The 19,493-nt window shown below is 37.7% G+C and overlaps 1 protein-coding gene across 5 annotated transcripts in view; it reads right to left on the reverse strand.

Moving 5' to 3' along the window:
* Positions 1-11,907: 11,907 nt before the first annotated feature.
* Positions 11,908-19,493, reverse strand: part of SPIN1 (spindlin 1) — an 88,504-nt gene continuing 80,918 nt past the window's right edge. For all 5 annotated transcript variants that reach the window (XM_058301444.1, XM_004481422.5, XM_023585463.2 and 2 more), the window contains 2 exons: positions 18,143-18,376; positions 11,908-15,570 (listed from right to left, as the gene is read on the reverse strand). In XM_058301444.1, coding sequence (XP_058157427.1) covers positions 15,371-15,570; positions 18,143-18,376 — 434 coding nt within the window. In that variant the 3' untranslated portion in view covers positions 11,908-15,370. The remainder of the gene's footprint in view (positions 15,571-18,142; positions 18,377-19,493) is intronic.

Here is a 19,493-nt window from a genome sequence, read left to right on the forward strand (position 1 = left end):
CTGCTTTAGCTGCATCCCGTAAGTTTTGGTAGGTCTCGATTTTCATTCATTTCAAAGTATTTCTGACTTATGCTTTTTTTTCTTTTTAAAGATTAATTTTTTTATTTCTTTCTCTCCCTGCGCCCCCACCCCAGTTGTCTGCTCTGAGTGCATTCACTGTGTGTCCTTCTGTAACCACTGCTATCCTTATCAGCGGCACTGGGAATCTGGGTTTCTTTTTGTTGTCATCTTGTTGTGTCAGCTGTGTGTGTGCAGTGCCATTCTTGGGCAGGCTGCACTTTCGCGCTGGGCGGCTCTCCTTCCGGGCGCACTCCTTGCGCGTGGGGCTCCCCTACGCGGGGGACACCCCTGCGTGGCACGGCACTCCTTGCGCGCATCAGCACTGTGCGTGGGCCAGCTCCACACGGGTCAAGGAGGCCCGGGGTTTGCTAACTCCGTTTCCCACTTACTGATAAACATCAGTGTTACATTTCTCTTCTGATTTCATTCCATCATGGTCAGAGAACATGCTTTGTATTATTTCTACGCTTTGAGGTTTATGATCTAGCATATGTTCTATTCTGGCCAATGGCCCATGCATGTTCGAGAAGAATGTATATATTTTATGGCTGTTGGTGGAGTGTTCTATAGATCTAGCTGGTTTATAGGTTATTAAATCTTCTGTTTCCTTGTTGATCTTCTATCTAGCTGTTCTATCCACTTCAAAGAGGAATACTGAAGTCCCCAAATATTACTGAACTGTCTTTTTATCCATTTCTGTCAGGAAACAGCATGCTTTGGTCCTGTTATTGAGAGAGTATTTGTTCACATTTGTTCTATTGTTCTTGAAAGACTGGCCCTCTTGTCATTCAAGTCACTACTTTCTGTTCAGTAATCAAGTTGTTGTTGTAAAATCTAATTTTCTTTTAGTAGCCACTCCAAGATAGCCTATTGGGATTTTTATAGAAATTGTTAGCTTAATGAGTTTTCCAACCCACAAGCACGGAATCTCCCAATTAGATATTTTCATTTCTCTCAGCAGCATTTTGTAGTTTCCAAAGTACAAATCTTGTACTTGTTTATTACTATTTTAATTTTGATGGTATTATGAATTATAGTGATTACTCGATGCCATTTTTGAATGCTTTATCGCATGTGTGTATACATGATTATTGTATATAGACCTTTTATGTGGCTACCTTTATGAATTCATTAGCTCAGTGTGTGTGAGAGAGAATGCCTTCAGATTTTCTACATCATGTTAGCTGCAAAAAGATTTTTTTTTTCTTCCTATTCAACCTGGAGGCTTATTTTCCTTAATTGTACTGGCTAGACCCTCCAGTATAATGTTAGAAGTGGTGAGTGGACATCCATGGCTTATTCCTGATTTCAAGCGGAAAACAGCCATTCTTTCACCATTAAGTTTGTTAGCTGCAGATTTCTCTTCTTCGTGGATACCTTTCATTAGGTTGAGAATGAAGTTCCCTCCTATTCCAAGACTTTTGAAAATTTGTCTTAAATGGGGTGTTGGATCTTGTCAAATGCTTTTTCTCCATCTTTTGAGATGACCACATGGTTTTATCCCATCTATTAATAACATGCATTATTTAATTGGCTTTTAGGTATTAAACAAATTTCACTTTGTTATAGTACCTAAATCTTCCTGAATGCTGCTGGATTTGGTCTGCTAGCTTTTTTTCTTTTTAGAGGAGCTTTAGATTACATAAATGTTACATCAGAATTTTAGGGGATTTCCATATACTCCACCCTCTCTCCCACTTTCCCCCACTGGTTTCAGAGTGTTTTTACGAAGTACCAAGGATTGAACCCAAGACCTTGGACATGGGAAGCACTTGCTCAACCACCGACCTACATCAACTCCCCTGGTGTGCAAGTACTTTGTTGATGATTTTTCCAACTATATACACGAGAAAAAATTATTTTTTTGTGATGTCTTTGTATGGCTTTGGTATCAGAGTCAGGTAGTGTTATTTTTTGTTTCTCTAAAATAGTCTGTGAAGGACTATTAGTTCTTTAAATTTAGTAAAAATTAAAATTCAACAGGGAAGCCATCTGGAAGGCGTTATGTAAGAGTTTTACTAATTCAAATTTTTGACTTGTTTTATTGAGCTTTTCTCTTTTTTCTTGACAGTATTTCAGTAATTTGTATCTTTCTGGGATTTGTCCATCTCACCTAAGTTGTCTAATGTGTTGGTATAAAGCTAATCCTGTCACCTTACAATTCTTTTGATTTTTCTAAGGTCAGTAGTAATGTCTCCTCCTTCATTCCCGGTTTCGGTAATGTGTTTTTTTCTTTTCTTCCTGATCAGTTGGTCAGCGTAGCTAAAGGTCTACCCATTTTGTTGAACTTTTCAAATAAACCAACTTTTGGTTTCTGTGATTTTTCTCTATTGTTTTTCTGATTTCTGTTTTCTAATTCACTTTCCCAGTATTTTTATGATTTATTATTCTCTTTTGTTTTTGGGGTTTTTTGCTCTTCTTTTCTATTTTCTTAACTGGTAGTTCACACTATTGATTTGAGACTTCCTTTTCTAATGGAGGATTTCACAGCTATAAATTTCTCTCTGAGCACTGTTAGCTGCATTCCATAAATTTTGATGTGTTCTGATTAACGGTTAAGAAGGAATACCCAATTTATTTTACAAACACCTCTTTTGATAATCACTTACTAGTTTTTAAAATTTTCACGCTCCCTTCCAGGAAGGTATCAAGGAGTTTAAAATGTAGGTTAACTTTTACACCAAGCTTTATATCTCAGATTCTGGACAGTAGTATTGACAATATTAATCTCACTCTAGCTATCCATCTACCTACCAACCTGCCTATCTATCCATCTTATAATTAAAACAGAGAGCTCAGTAATCACATTAGGAAAACGTGAGCTCTCCATAAAGTACACTTGGGTGGGCTGAGCTAAGCCTTGAGCATTGACACATACACACACATGCCAAAATTAAGGTTTGTAGACGGAGTTCCAGCCTCACGACACACTGTGAATTCTGTGAAAAACACAGCCAAGATGGTTGTTCAGAAAAACTTGAGGGGTTCATGATAAATGGTGATGAAATACTATCTTGTTCCTTTAATGAAATAGTTGTCTCTTGTAATAAATAAGCACCTTCCAGTTATAAAATCACATCAGTCCATTCCTAAAGTTAAATTAATGTATGAGAGACTGATGAACTGTCTTATAGCATTTCATTAAACTTTTACTAAGTATGCTTTCCGTAATAGGATGGAGGTATTAGGATGTAGGGGAGCAGCTGTAACTCAATGGTTGAGCTCCTGCTTCCCATATGAGGTCCCAGGTTCATTTCCTGGTAACTCAAAGGGAGGGGAAAAAGCAATTGCATTACATATGTGATGAAGCTACCAACACTTGTATACCCACAAAGCATAATTCTTTTTCCCATCAGGAATATTCCTTCCTAATGGCCAACAGGAGACAAGGGTCACTTGGTGAAGGATAGAAGTCAAACAAATACAGTCTGCCTAATGGATAGGTCACTAGCACAGTAATGTCAGATGCTGATAACCTGAGCAACTTGGAACAAAGTCAACAATTTTAACCATGTTCATAGTTTTCAAGTCTTTATTGAGATTCTCAGGTTGATATAAAACTTAATCTAGAGGTTTTAAATGGAGGAAGATTTGGGTTCAGATCATTAGAACCATAAAAGTATTTTTTCACACCCCTAAGATGCAGCCTTATAGATATTAAAAGTAATTCTACAACTTTCAACTCTCCCTAAGATCCAAGATAGTAGTTATCAAACCTGAGTGTGCATAAAAATTACTTAGGGGAAACGGATGTGACTCAAGCAACTTGGCTCCCATCTACCATACGGGAGGTGCAGGATTCAATTCCTGGGACCTCCTGGTGAAGACAAGCTGGCCCATGCAGGAGAGCTGGCACAGCAAGATGACACAACAAAAAGAAACACAGAGGAGAGACAATAAAGAGACACAGCAGACCAGGGAGCTAAAGTGGCACAAGAGATTGAGCACCTCTCCCCCACTCTGGAGGGTCCCAGGAGTGCTAGCCTGCACAGTGGGATGGCCTGGGCAGACAGTTGGCGCAGCAAGATGACGCAGCATAAGGAAACACAGAGGAGAGACAGTGGAGGATGCAGCGGACCAGGGAGCTGCCGTGGCACAGGAGACTGAGCGCCTCTCTCCCACCCCGGGGGGTTCCCAGGATCGGTTCCTGGTGCCTCCTTGCGAGAAGGACAGGCAGACACAGAGAAGTGCACAGCAGATGGACACAGAGAGCAGACGATGGGGGAGGGGGGGGGTCGAATAAATCTAAAAAAGAAAAAGACCATATTTCTGATGACGACGCATATTTTCTAATGTGCAGTAAATTCCTATTTCTTGGATTTTTAAACCCCTCTGCCCAAGGAGTAAAGAATATATGCACAATGTCACACTCTGATGAAGAAAACATACAAAAAAACTACCCTTTACAGGATACATGGTAGTCACTGAATTTCCTGGAAGGTTATGACAGACCACATTTAGCAACCTAAAAATGTGTGTGAACTGTTGATATGGCAAGGGAAATAAAAGTATGAAAAGACTGGGGAATGACTTATGTCTAAGAAAGCAGTCAGGTAAGCCTCCAGTTCATTAAGTTACATGGTGCTGATTCCAACAGGCAGCCTGGGCTGTCTGCCTCTTTTCCTCCCCTCTCCCTGAACTCCTCCAAGTGGTAATAATAAGGAAACCATTAAACAATGACTAGCCTTCCCAGCTACCACTTGTTTAAAGGAACTAGTTTCTTTTAAAAAGAATTGCCATGCTAATCAATAAAACTGATCCTAAATAACTGAAAAGCATGCATATTTTATTCAAGATATGCCATCACAGTCACATTGGACCAGCTCCCAAAGTTGTAAATTCTAGCAGTTATTTGTGATCCACTTTTGGTTCTTCTGTTTGTAATTTGGTGAAGCCCACAGCCATTTTTCTTTTTGTCACGGTCTCCTGCCCGAGCAGTCACACCTGAAATTTAACTTTAGACAGTATTTCAGTCTGTCCCTATTTTATCTTCCCATTTCCTATATGACAGACATCTATGCAAAAGGCCATTCTCTCCCTGACCACGTTCTTTCTTCTACTACAGCAATTCCTGATTTCAAAGATTCTTCTCAAGGTGGATGCCTCTACCCTGAATTTTTATGTCAAGAGTGGCTCCTTTACCCTTTCCCACAATTAAATAGTGGACTGTTATCAAATGCATTCCACAGGCCAATTAAGTTGAGTAACAGTGCCAGGCTGCAGGTATTTGGTTTTATAGTTATAAGAGGAACTTCTTTTTCCTGGAACTAACAATTAGCATTTCAGAATAAATCGCTTGTTTAAGGTCTCTCATCAGCTTTGGTAAGTATCAATTCACTTCCAATTCAGGGCTGAAAATAGGACATACACAAGTAGGTTGAAACTAGAATTCTTTCCACAGCATAAGGAAAATATGAAAACATTCTGGGGTTCACTAAAGGCCTGTTTTAATAGTTTGTTTCCTCAAAATATTTGAAGCCCTTTTCTGATCCAATAAATCCCATAATATCCCCATCTGAAAGGTAAAGCTGGTATTTTTTTCCAAGGGAGATAGACTGTGCCTTTCTAAGTCAGTAATTTGTCCAGTTATCTTTCAGACAGGGTGACTAGCCAAAAACCACAACTCAGCACTCATTCCCCATTCTAGTTTCACATTATAACTAAGGCTATTTTTAAAGGTTAATAAAACATGTGAAAAACAATTTTAGGAAATTTTAAATTACAAAGACAATTACAAAGACTAGGAAAAAGCTTTTAAATTTCTCTGAAATTAACAGGATACATGAAATTTGACCCTGTGATTACGGTAAAACCACAGATAGGAGAGTTTGCACCTTAAACTTGAGAATTAGCAGATACATTGCCACACAGGCAAGGCCGACCAGGGCCAAATGGACCCTGCCTGAACACGGGGAGCACATTTGTGCTGATCAGGCAGAGTGCCACCTCACTGACAGAGACTGCAGAAAACACGACCCAACATATTAAACTTCAGTTGGCTAATGCGCAGCTGAGAGAATTATGGCTGTAAACTGAGATTGTACTACAGTTTATATTTTACTATTTTCCTTTTAAAAACTACATCACACTACTCCAAATTTCACAAATAATTGTATGTCCAAATGGCAATCTTTAGACTTTATCTCCTTTACGCAATATGGAGCAGTGAGGAAGAGTTGGTAAAGAGCAAATGCCTACATTAGCTTCATGTCCATGGTCCCAAAGCCCCAATTTAACTGCTGCTTTTACGACAACAGCAGTGAAAGCACCTAGCTGAACAAGACAGAACAAGATAAAGCTTGTGATAGAGAAAACTGAAAATATACGCTAATGATTTACAGGCAACAAGGGCCTTTTGTGAGCTACCTAAATTATTTTGGTTTTACAGTTAAAGCCAAATGGACTGTCACTTACTGAATCATTTTGTTTCTAACAAGCTTTAAAAAAACAGGAAATCATAACATTACTCTGGATAGAGAAATCAGAATTTCTAAAATGAATAAAAAGAAAATCATGCAAGGAAGCAAACTGAGGCATAGAGATATTTTAAGAGAATAGAAACCAGACCCCAAAATCCCTGCCCAAGACTTATTTTGTCAGACCAACTTTAATTTACCAGCAATCTGACCGCTGCCCTAGCACAACAACCCCCAACTTCCCCAAATCATAACCACCATGTGTATCTTCATGTACTGGCAAATTTTAATAATATACTGCTGAATAAAATCATGTATTTAAATAATAACGTGACTACAAGTTTTAGGAGCCATTACTGTCATTTCCTCCCAAGATGTACACCAGGCATATACCATTATCATTTTACATTTATCTGAGAAGAGCGAGCAATCTCAACAAGACTTGGTTTAAAATTTCAGAAATAATGATGGAGAACTTCAAAGAATCTTTTCTGTGCCAGAAAAGATTTTAGGCAACTTGGGAAATTATTTGTGTGTGTACATATGGATTTATGTCTGTGAGTATATACACACACACATTTACAAAATACAATAGAAGAAATGTACATTCTTGCTACTCTATCAATAACATTCAAGCTGAATTAGGTACGTTTTATAAGTTACAATAAAGACTAGGAAGCCTCCAAAAGTTGAAATTCCATTCTAAAGAAGTTTTAATTCATTAAGCCTTCCCCACCTCCAGCCACGTTCTCAGAAGAAAACGATTATGTGGATTTTCTTCTAGACATGCTACTTTTGTTGCTCCTCTACCACCTGGAATGCCGTGTATAAAAACCTGAGCAGCATCACATTCCTGTGCCACCATTTAAATCACTATCCCGGGAAGCGAATGTGGCTCAAGAGATTGAGCTCCCACCTACCATACGGGAGATCCCTGGTTTGGTTCCCGGTGCCTCCTAAAGAAGACAGTGAGTGGGTGTGATGGGCAGGAGCGGAAAACTGATGCAACAAGAGACACAAGAAGAAAAACACAATGAGAGACACAACAAAGCGGGAATGGAGGCGGCTCAAGTGATTTAAGTGCCTCCTCCCATACCAGCGGTCCAGGTTTGTTTCCTCCTAAAGAAACAAGGAAGAAGAACAGACACAGCAAGTGCAAATAACGAGAGCGGGAAGAAATAAATAAAATAAATCTTAAAAAAAAAAAAAAAGTCACCGTCCCATCACAATCTTGATGGAATTTGTTGAGCACTCATTAAAGCAGAATGAGATTCTATTGTAATTTAAATAAAGCTACATTTACTTAAGAGTGTGGAGACTGGAGCCCATGTACCTTAAGTGGTTGAGAGCCTGCCTCCCATATGAGGTCCCGGGCTCGATTAACAGTACCTCCTAAAAACAAAACAACTCTCATTGGGGAACAGGCATAGCTCAGTGGCTGAGTGCCTGCTTCCCATGAACAAGGTCCTGGGTTCAATCCTTGGTACTGCCTTATGAAAAAAAAAAAAGGTGGGAAACTAATTGACAGGATACAGAAAACTAAGAGGAATTCTAGTACCTGCAAATTTTTTTCCCTCAAACCATAATCAACTTTTCAAACTTCTCTAAAGATTAATTTCACATTACAAGAGAAAGGGGAAAAAAAAGAGCTGTGACTAAATACACAGCTTGCTAAAAATCAGGTGAAAATGAGCTAATGACTATTTCCTTACTGTCCACAACAGATATATTTCATTGCACTTAACTGTCCTTTTGTATACAGTTGCTTTCCTCTTTGGCAACAATACATTTTGAAAGTGGATCTGCTATTTAAATTACTACCTACTACAGCCAACACTTTGCATTGCAAACTCAAGTATTATGTCTTATAAGTAAAGGTTAGGTTTATAGCCTACTTCTCAGGCACAATAAAACAGAGATTGCTGAACTTTCTACTATCCTGCCACACACTATTACATTAATTTTTATATGTGCCAGTAGATTCTGGTGTTTAAAAAAAAAAGTAAATTCTGAAATCTTCCTGACATTATATGATTAGTGAAACTGACCTTATAGAACTAAGAGATGTGATCTCAAACATAAAAAAATAAAAGCAAAACATATTAACCCCTAAATGACCAAACTGTCACCTTTACCTCCTGGAATTTTAGCTGGATGGAAAACCAATATTCTGGGACCACTAAGATGATGGTGACACATTCCCTCTGCTTCAGTGTGACATTTGCATTATGCTCAGGCACAGTCTCTTTGGAAACTGGAAGCAGGGCAAGATTCGACACCCATTTTGCAGATAAGGAAACCAAGATGGAGAGGCTAAGTAATTTGCCCTGATATCACACCAAGAGGAAGTGCTTGAGCTGGACCTAGAGCTCAGTCATCTGGCTTTTATGCCAATACTTCTTTTAGTACATACACTAAATCTATCCATCCCGTTCATATCAAAATAGACTCTGAGTATTATCATTAAAATACTTTGTGGGGAAGCAGACTTGGCTCAATGGATAGGGCGTCTGCCTACCACATGGGAGGTCCGCGGTTCAAACCCCGGGCCTCCTTAACCGTGTGTAGCTCGCCCATGCGCAGTGCTGATTCGCGCAAGGAGTGCCCTACCACGCAGGGGTGTCCCCCGCGTAGGGGAGTCCCACGCGCAAGGAGTGCGCCCTGTAAGGAGAGCCGCCCAGCGCGAAAGAGTGCAACCAGCCCAGGAATGGTACCGCACACACAGAGAGCTGGCACACACAGAGAGCTGACGCAACAAAAAGAAACACAGATTCCCACGCCGCTGACAACAGAAGCGGACAAAGAATAGACACAGAGAACAGACGGGGTGGGGTGGGGGAATAAATAAATCTTTAAAAAAAAAAAAAAAAGAAATCAAACCAATGGTTAAAACTGCTTTATCACAGCATGACAGCAAAACTTCCAGCAGCATTTTCTTGCTAAAATCAGGACTCCAGGAAATGACACAGACACATACATGCACACGCACACACACAGTACATGATAAAGAACAACTTTACGGAAGACAGCTGTTGCTGCTGTCATTGCCCTAAGTCCTTAGCGACCGCCTTCCTCCTGTGTTCTGGTGACAGCGCCCAGGGACGCTGCCAGCAGAACATAAGCACAAGCCATGGGTAGTCGTCAAATTTCTTTGAAATCCTTAAGGAGACAAATCTATATCTGAAGGCCATTCAGAGCGCTGAAATTCGATCTTGTGCTATTGATAACTGTTGCTTGGTAACATTAAGGTTTTAAAAACACTTTTCACCAGCATCGTAATCTGCTTCAGCAGTTCCAACATAAAAACACAGAATTTTAAACTTATATGTAACCCATCCTATCCTATAAAGGATTTTAGGTCATTACCTGGTACCTGAACTCCATCCTGCACCCAGAAAGCACTGAATGAAATGAAAAAGAATTACGAAAGGAATGGAACTGAAAGTAAGTCTAAAACATAGTAATCTACTCCCGTATTCTAACAGACCAGGCAGCACGGGAATGGTTGCCCCTTTATGGGTCACCAAGGCCAGCATACCCCTCGGACGGTGCTCTCACCTCACAGCTGTCACTTACAGGCACAATTAAGTATCACCAACTTCTCTACCACCTGATCCATTAAAATTCAAAGTAACATAGCCAATATAAAGACAGAGTAGCTAGGAATGTCTGGAGCAATAATCTAAGCCTGTAGCATAAAAACTCTCATGACACAGGTCAAACCAATCGACAGAAAAAAATTAAATATGAGATTGTACACTATGAGCACAAAAATTTCAGGTTTTACAAAACTATTCAGTAATGATACTTAGAGTGTTTTTGAAATATATAAGTATCTATATTCTTGTGATGAAATATTTAAATTCCTTCAGCATTTCTCTAATAACCAGACAGTGCTCATATTTTCAAGGAAAAAAAGTAGCTTTGGGTTTTAAAGCATACAAATACAGAAACAGATTCCTACATCGTAGTGACTAATGCAAAACATTTTATTACTTGGCAATATGGAAATAAGAGAACACTTTGCTATCATCTGTGAACTTAGGAAATAGGTTTAAAAAATTATCCATGAAAACATATCAAGAGAGTATCCTGGGCACACCGTCAAGTCAGGCACCCTGGGCATGCATTCCACTCTGCCACCTCTACATTTACAATCCTGTACTAGACACTAAACCAGCCCCCATCCCTTTTCCTCATCTGTAAAATAGGAATAAAAGTAGTGCCTTCCTCACAGGAGGACTGGTAGGAATTAAATGAAACAATGCATGTAAAATGCTTGGCATGGTATTTATTAAGCCTCCACTAATGCTTGTTAAGTGCCAAATGCTTTTATTATCACAGAACTGCAACTGAACTAAGACATATAAGAAAAAGAAGGCCCATCCCTCCAATTTTCAAATAATGATGACTATTTAAAATGCTGACCTACCTCATCCCTTTACGAATACCAGTCAGCAACCTCTAAGCTTTACATTAAACTTGCTTTGCTATTTTTCCAGGAAAATATTTACCAAGCTGTACTTCCAATAGCACAGTCAACATTTAATTTACCTTCGGCTAAGACAATTATAAAATCCAGACTGGGGTATCTCACACAAGACTCTTCAACTGTTTGTTTCCTTCCCACAACTATATTCTACCAGCGTTGGAAAAGACCATACATTTAGTCCAACTAATTCCTCAACTATCACTTGTCTTGGTTCACATTTACTGCACCCAGACAAGCCTAGAAGCAGGATTTCCTAAAGCCAGGGTTTAAATTTATTCCATCAACAAGTCTCAACCATTCTTGTAAAAGAAGGAAACAGGTGACCTATCCTTTCTTCTCCTACCCTTAACAGAGTTCCTTTAGTAAAACTAAAGAGGGGGAACACAAAAAACGTTCCTAATTAAAAGCACATCATAAACTCTACGTTACACCTCACTAATTAAAATTACTAAGGAAAATAAAACATGGAACACACATGGGTTTTTGGGTTTTTTTAAAACATTATCTTCATTTCTTTATCCTTAAGATAAGAGAAATGGAGACTTTTTTCCACTATAGAATCTCATTGGTTGGCATTTAAGTATGAACAGAAGTATTTTATAGGCAATATTCAAATCAAGAATAATGTGAAAGTTTAAAACGTACATCACAGTAATTAACTCTACCTAATTCTTTTTAAAGTTTTACGATAAATTTAAAATTCTCATTAATGTGAAATCAAACTAGTATTTTGGACTATATTTGTGATACCGATTATAACCCACCTCCCTCATTTTTGGTATTATTAAATGCTATCATACAAATACAAATTCTTTTTCTTTCTGTTCCTATGCATATCTGACATAAAAGTGATGGAAAAGTTTGCCTTAAAAACTTTTTTCAAAAAACAGGTTTAACACATCACATTTTGCTCATGAGCACAAAATTTACAGTCAGAAGTTGCACATAAAGGGTTTATTTTAAATGTTTTAAGGATAGGATAGAGTTACATCATAATTATAAAAATTACTTACAGAATTAACAGATTTATATTGTTTATACTTCTAAATGCAGAGAACAGGGAACTGTCTACACATTGTATAAAATAAAATGAAAATTAAAAAATGAATTCAAGCTCTAAAGATGAGGTCATTTACCTAATTTTAAAATGTGAACACGAAGACCTCTGAACTATAACACATTCATTCAACTGCACTAATGATGTAAAGTACAAAAAGCGCAGCATTTCCAAGGAACCACAAACATTTCAACCATAATTACTTTCTGTTATAATTGTTTCTGTTTTGTCTTTGGAGAACTTTCACTTTTTTAAGACAATCAGCTTAAGAATGTTTTTAGGCACTACAATTTGTGACAATCAAAACAGTCTTCTAATGGGTCTACGGCCTTCAAAAATTCAAGTCCAATGCACTTTGGGGTTTGGCACATAAAACAATAATAGAAATGAAATCTGTTTTTAGAAGTAACTGTGATTTTTTTTAAAGAATACACAGTCCCTTCAAATGCTGCATGACATATACAAGTGGAAAATTACCTTCTGTTGGCACTACATTTGCTTCACCAGTGCATTTTTATCCTACGACCACTAAAACAGCACAGTAAGCAAATATACAGAAAACAGAAAAAATAAAATAAAATAAAAGCAAAGATAAAAAAACAAAAAACCTAAATATCTTTAACATGCAATTTAGTTACATTGAACATTCTACTTAGAATAGAGCATGCAAAAAAGGATGGTCTGCTTTTCAGATTTTTCTTTGAAGTTTTACATGGCAGCCTGACATGTCTCTCTCTCGCTCGCACTCTCACACACACATGTACGCGCACACACACAATACAATAATACTATAGCAGGTAAATGAGAAAGGCCAATAAATTTTGTACACAGATTCATGTCTTGTGTTGTCACAAGCCCCGTGATAATTTTGGAAATTAACGCTGAATTCCTAGAATAAGGAACCAACATTCAGATACCAGGAAAATGCAAGCAATGCATGCAGATCTGAAACATGAGCCTAAAATGAAGCCCCAAACACAGGGGCTAGGGAGTAGAATTAGCCACAGCATCAATAAATGTGTTTTAAAGCCACCAAAAGAAAGAATAGGGGGAAAAAAATGGAAACAAAAACCCTTCCCCTTCCTTTGACCTAAAAGCAATAAATGGAACAATTATTAAAATAATCAAGTCACATTTCTTTTACAGATTGGTAGATTATGTGGTGTATAAAGTTGCTTGCAGAAAAACCACAATGCAAGTCATCAGGTAATGCTAAAACTGTTTCAGCTGACCCAACCCACAGGCTACTTCAAGATGAACTTTATTTTTCAGCCCAAGTTCACTGTACCACGTAATGAATATTTTTGTGTATACTAGACACACCCACTCACTTTGTGCCACAAATATTAGCTTGGGTTCATGGAGTCAGGCTCAGCCTTGGGATTTACATGCAGGGACTCCTAAGAGTCGATAGAAAACACACAATAGATCTACAGGATGAAACTTGTTCAAACACTCAAGAAACATTTATGACTTGGGTTCTCAGTGCTTTCACACTGCATTGAGAAGCTTGCCTTTGGTTGTCTGAGATGAAAAACTGGGTATAATACAACTGTTGTCATGGACAGAGAATCGAGATGCTGTATTAACACGGTGAGTAGTTGTTCCCATATAAGAGCATGATGAGGCACAAACCTTAAGGCTAAAATGGGAATAGAGCACAACATGTGGAGGAGGGCCTTTAAACTACTGAATCTCTATCTTCAAGACCAGTCACAGCAAAGAAGACACCTAGACCTCTGGTGCAAAACTGGTGTTAACAGACAGCATTTTTGTCTAGCCTTCTGTCCACTAAACGCACAAGATCAAACCTCTGGTCTCATAATTGTTCCATGAGACTAGTTTCATATACTGCATTTCTCCTTGCTTTCAAACCACCACGGTTCATCCAAAACAAAGGGATACACAGAGATTTTGCTGCTAAACCAACCACTTTTGCAGTTCTATTTTGGTTTACAACTATCTTGCAGGAATAAACCATGAAAGGGCTCTGTGGCTAAGGGCTGCTATTATTTACACCCACAAGCTAACACAGATGACTGAACCTTATATGGCAATATACCACTGACATGCAAAATCCTAGAGTCCACTGAATAGAATCCACATTAACAGCATACTTGAAGCAAGAACATACAACACCACAAAAGGCTTCAAAAGATTTAAGCTGTTATTTGTCTAGACATTCTTTGTGGGGAAAAGCCAGGGGTAAAAAGCTTTCTGACCGTAACCATGTATTAATAAAAATAACAACAAAAAAGAAAAAAGAAAAAAGAAAAATGAATCCCGGAGAACTTGTTAGAAGACAATGCCACACTTAAAACTTACATTTCTAATATGAAAGTACTGTGTTCTTCTAGAAACTTAAAACACATACACACAAATCACTGATGTACTGATGCCTTTTAAATTCATGAACTAATATCCAGATTGCTAATCTGTACAAATAACAGACCAAATGTGCCATCCAAAATATACCTTCATTATACCATGTGGACCAAGTACCTGGGTTTGCTAAAAAGTATTTATGATGTAAAATCTTAAAAAAAATTTTTTTTTTTCCCAATGCTTAGAATTAAAGGCAGCCTTTTAACCAGATTTCTAGCCAGTTTGTACAACTTCAAATATGGGTCTTAACTATTCACAGCTGTTTTTCATATTTTGACTTTTAAAGAGACTTAACTCCAAATTTAAAAGGTGCACTGAACCTCTGACTTTCAAAACAGATTCAACATTCCTACATGCATCCTGTGCCCAACTTAATTTAAAATAAAGAATATAATATAGTAAATATGATTAACTTGGGTCAAGCAACTCCTGGTTAAATTGGCAAAAATTATTTAACGCCTATCCCAATCCACAAAGAAAGGACTGCCAACTGTGTGTGTGTGTGTACATATATCTATGTGTATACATATAGCACATGTGTAAACACATAGACATATAGATAGGTAGACACAGACATATATCTCAAAAAAGGAAGTAACAGAAATACCAAACTATGCTTGCATTGTGGCAGCAGAATAAGAGAGTGTTATGGTGAAGGGGAAATGATTAAGTTCTATTATAGTTTTAGATGACTATGATACTAGCTTAACTTTTACCAAATGTGTCTGTAACTCCCCTTCAAAAAGACAGGCTTCTTTTAAGAGGAAGGGGGGTTCCTTAAACAAAATGCTTTGTGTTCACATATATCTGTACTATTCAGAACGAAACAGTTTTGCTGGCAGAGATTGTGGGTTCGCAGGGACATTTAAGCTTTCATTAAACTGGAAAGCAATCAAGTCTTTATGTCTACAAATTATATATTTAATAGTTCCACAAATTTGGCAAAGTTCATGATGACATCTAGGATGTTTTCACCAAATCGTAGACATAAATATGGAAATCATCATCAAACTTGATGAAATAGACAGATGGTTTGGCTTCTACTTGGTGAATGACCATGCCAGTCCTTTTCGAGCCATCTTCTTTGGCATATTCCACCTGTTTGCCTACCAGGCTGTCCACAACTTCTCCTGGTTCCCTTTCTGCTGGAGGAGAATCATCTGTATTTAAAAGGGGGGAGGGGGAGGGAAGACAAAAAGCAAAAAACTGAAGTCAATTTGTAGACACCAACTCTCACAACTACTTTAATGCTCATTGTATCTCAAAATCCTGAGAATTCATCCCTTTTAATCTAGACTAGGGGTTGACCAACATGTTCTTTAAAAGGGCCAGAGAGTAAATATTCAGGCTCCAGGGCCATCTGGTCTCCGTACCTGCTACTCAGCTCTGCCATCTGGCATGAAAGCAGCCATGAACAAAACACAAATGAACAGGCATGGCTGTGTTTCAATAAAACTTAGTCACCCTCTGATCTAGACATATAAATGGTTTTGAAAATCATAACCCAAAATTCCTATGGCTCATGTTTAATTGATAGTTGTAAGAACCTGAGAAGCAGATACGGACTAAAAGAAAGCAAGGGCCAAGACAAAAATCTAAATAATTGCATAATTTCTTAAAAATAAGTTTGCATGACTCTGAAATAGAATTTCAAAGCAGAGAATTCCTACTGAGAATGATTACTGAGAATGAACTATACACTTTTTCCTTGATTTCACTGATTCTATAACATATTTCTAACCTCGTTTCAAAGTAAGATAAATTTCCCATACTTTAAAAATAGATGCTAACTGAACTCCACTGCCAGATCAATTACAAGTAAATCTATGAGGATGGCCCCAGGTAAATCAGAGTATGGAAAAACACTAACCTATGACATAGGCACTGTGTAAGCTCTGGGACTACGGGGGGAAAAAAAAAAGAGAAAGCACCAACAACAAAAATAAAGGAAAAGAAAAAAGAGTGGGGGGAGCACAACAGTTACAATTTTAAGAAAACCTTACAAGTCCTAACTCAAGGTACTTTGCATGCCATAGCAGATGATGTTCACGTAGAGTGACCAGAAATCCATTTACCCAGCTGTCCCAGCATGATTACTAGCAATGCACCCTTTCACTCTCACAAGTATCCTAGTTTGGACCATATAATATATATTTACAGCAACTGTCTTCCACCTCTTTGGCTACAAAAAAATTCTTTAATTGAATGACCCAATCTGAAAACTGCAATTCTGACTTCTGGTACTAATAATCATATACAACATAAATGAAGTACCTGGGTATAATGTTATCAGTTTTGGTAAACAGTGAAGTGACAAACACAGGCTGAACTAACTGGTCTTCAAAAATTCTCGTCCCTCAAAGAGCATCTCTGCTTAAGTAATTCCTCTTTATAAAGGAATTCTGAACATAGGATCATACAATCTTACAGTAACCCTGAGCAACCCAAGGGACTCATGTAGAGGCCTACATTAAGCAACAGAACTAAGGCTCAAAGGCAGGTGATCAAACCATTTCAAGAGCTTGTTACATCAGAGCATTGCCTGTTTCTAACGTGAAATACATTTCCAAACCACCCGCAAAAATACTTAGCAATCTAGAGAAAGAAAGAGTGAGAAGATAAAGAAGTGTTAGGAAAGAGGATGGGTTATGTGTAAATAACCTCACACTATCTATTTATTAGGTTAATAGTACATGCTGTCATTGGATTTATAGCTACAAAAATGTTAAAACTAGCTTCTGAAAATGCTTTCAGGAAATGCTGACATGGTAGGTAAACTCCTTTATATTTAAATAATATCCATTATAATAAATATGTCAAACTTAAAAAGAAAAAAGTCTAAGTAGCAAGAAAATAAAGGCCAGATAAACACATTAATAGGTTCATTAACTGATCTGTTAAGAGGAAGAACTAAAGACCAAAAAAGGAGAGAGACAACTGCTACATTGCTAACTTATCAAATGTCTGTCAGCCACATGTGTCAAGGCCACAGATCCACATGGCTGAATAAAAGTTATGGAGTAATCAGCACTGGGTTTGAAGGAATTAACCCAAGTCACACCCCTTTCTGCTTTCTCCCCTAAAGTGACCTTCATTGAGACTACTTGTGGAAATGGATAAACGGTCTGCCTACATATTGACCCTGAAATGCAGTTTGTTGAAAGATTCACAACTATTTACAGATAAAATGGTACAATATCTGGAATTGGATTCATAATAATTAAAATTAGATAAAACAAGACAGGTTATTATTTAATAACCGTTACAAGTGAGTGAAAATTAAATGAGGATTTATTTTAGCAGTCTCCATACCATCATCTATTATTAAAGTAAAACAATAAATTGTAATATTGATAAAATAATTTCAAAGAATAACTACAAAACTGAAATTCAAGATACCCAAGTATATGGGTTCACACAGGAACTGAAAATCCCAAGACCAGATCCTATGCTCCGATTGCTGCTTTTTAAAAAGTGCTCCTGGTAAAAGCTGATTTTCAAGGAACAGAAGTTTAAAGTACATTTCTATTGCTATGGGTAGTTATAAAGAGAAAATTATGTAAAGGGGAAGCTTCAACTATACTTAAATACTAAAAAATTTTCACAACCTATGCTTGTCATGACAAACAATAATCACATAATAATTTAAAAAAATGTGTTTGCAACATAGTAATCTTTTCTGAAATTCAAACTATTTTCAAATAAAAATAAAAGTTGCCAATATATACTTACTAGAATCAGGCATAATGCGAAGGTCCCCTTCTTTATAGTCATCTAATAGCTGGTACATATACAAGACAGGGTCTTTCTCATAGGTAATGTAAAACCACGTGTTCATTATAGGCGCGCGTGCCAAGACCATTCCCCTCCATTCATCTTTAGAGCCATCTTCCGTCTCAAACATATGCTCCACTGCTTTGCCAATCATTGTGTCTGCTAAGTGTGCATCGCTGATTCGGGATGTTGCTAGGAATTAAACAACAACAACAACAACAAAACCCAATGGTTTACAAACCATTTCACTGAATATTTACTCTGAACACTGAACTGATTATGCATCAGAATCGCCAGAAGGCTTGTTAAAACACAAATCATCAGGCCCTACTCCCAGAGTTTGATTCAGTACCCCTGGGATGGGGTCAAGAATTTGAATTGATGCTTCTGGGGACCACAGTTTGAGAACATCCAGTTAATTCTATTTATTTCTGAATTTCAAAATACTCCTTACCAGCCACTGGGACAACTATGTTCAAAAAACAATTAACACTCCTATTTTGCCCATTAAGCAGTGCTTTGACTGCTTTTAAATAAAAACCAAAGGAAGAAAACTTAGAATTTCCTGGTAAATGTAAAGCCATTTCAATTTTATCAGGATACTCTAAACATATGTAGTGGTTTTCTTTGCTTACATAATTTGCAAATAACTATCAAATATTACATAAATTAATTCCCCTCTGCATGATTAAAAAAGATTCTGGGGAAGCAGATGTGGCTCAAGTGACTGAACACCCACCTACCACATAGAAGGTCCTGGGTTCAGTTCCCGGTGCCTCCTGGAGAACATGAGCAAGACAGTGCGGCCAGCTGATGCAACAAGGAGACACCAGGAGGAAATACAATGAAAGAGGCAACAAAGCAGGGAGTGGAGGTGGCTCAAGCTATTAGGGTGCCTCTCTCCCACATGGGAGGTACCAGGTTCGGTTCCCAGTGCCTCCACTCCGATGAGCAGACACAGAGAGCATACAGTGAATGGACACAGAGCAGAAAGCAAGTGCAAACAATGAATGGGGTGGGAATAAATCAGTAAAATAAATGTTTATTTAAAAAAAGTACTGCAGGTTTCTTCATGCCAGCAACACACAAACTCTATAATCTCAAGACTCCTTAATAGTCTTAAAATTTCCTAAGAGCCCAAGCAGCATTTGTGTATATGGAGTGCATCTATCAATGTTTAGCATTTTAGCAATTAAAAATGAGAAAATTTGAAAATATTTTAAAATACTAATATAATGCATTTTAAATGACTATGTTTTCTAACGAAACATTTAGTAAAAAGAATGGCATTGGTATTGCATTTTTGCAA

This window comes from Dasypus novemcinctus, chromosome 8, assembly GCF_030445035.2.
Source record: "Dasypus novemcinctus isolate mDasNov1 chromosome 8, mDasNov1.1.hap2, whole genome shotgun sequence".
Classification (NCBI taxonomy): domain Eukaryota; kingdom Metazoa; phylum Chordata; class Mammalia; order Cingulata; family Dasypodidae; genus Dasypus; species Dasypus novemcinctus.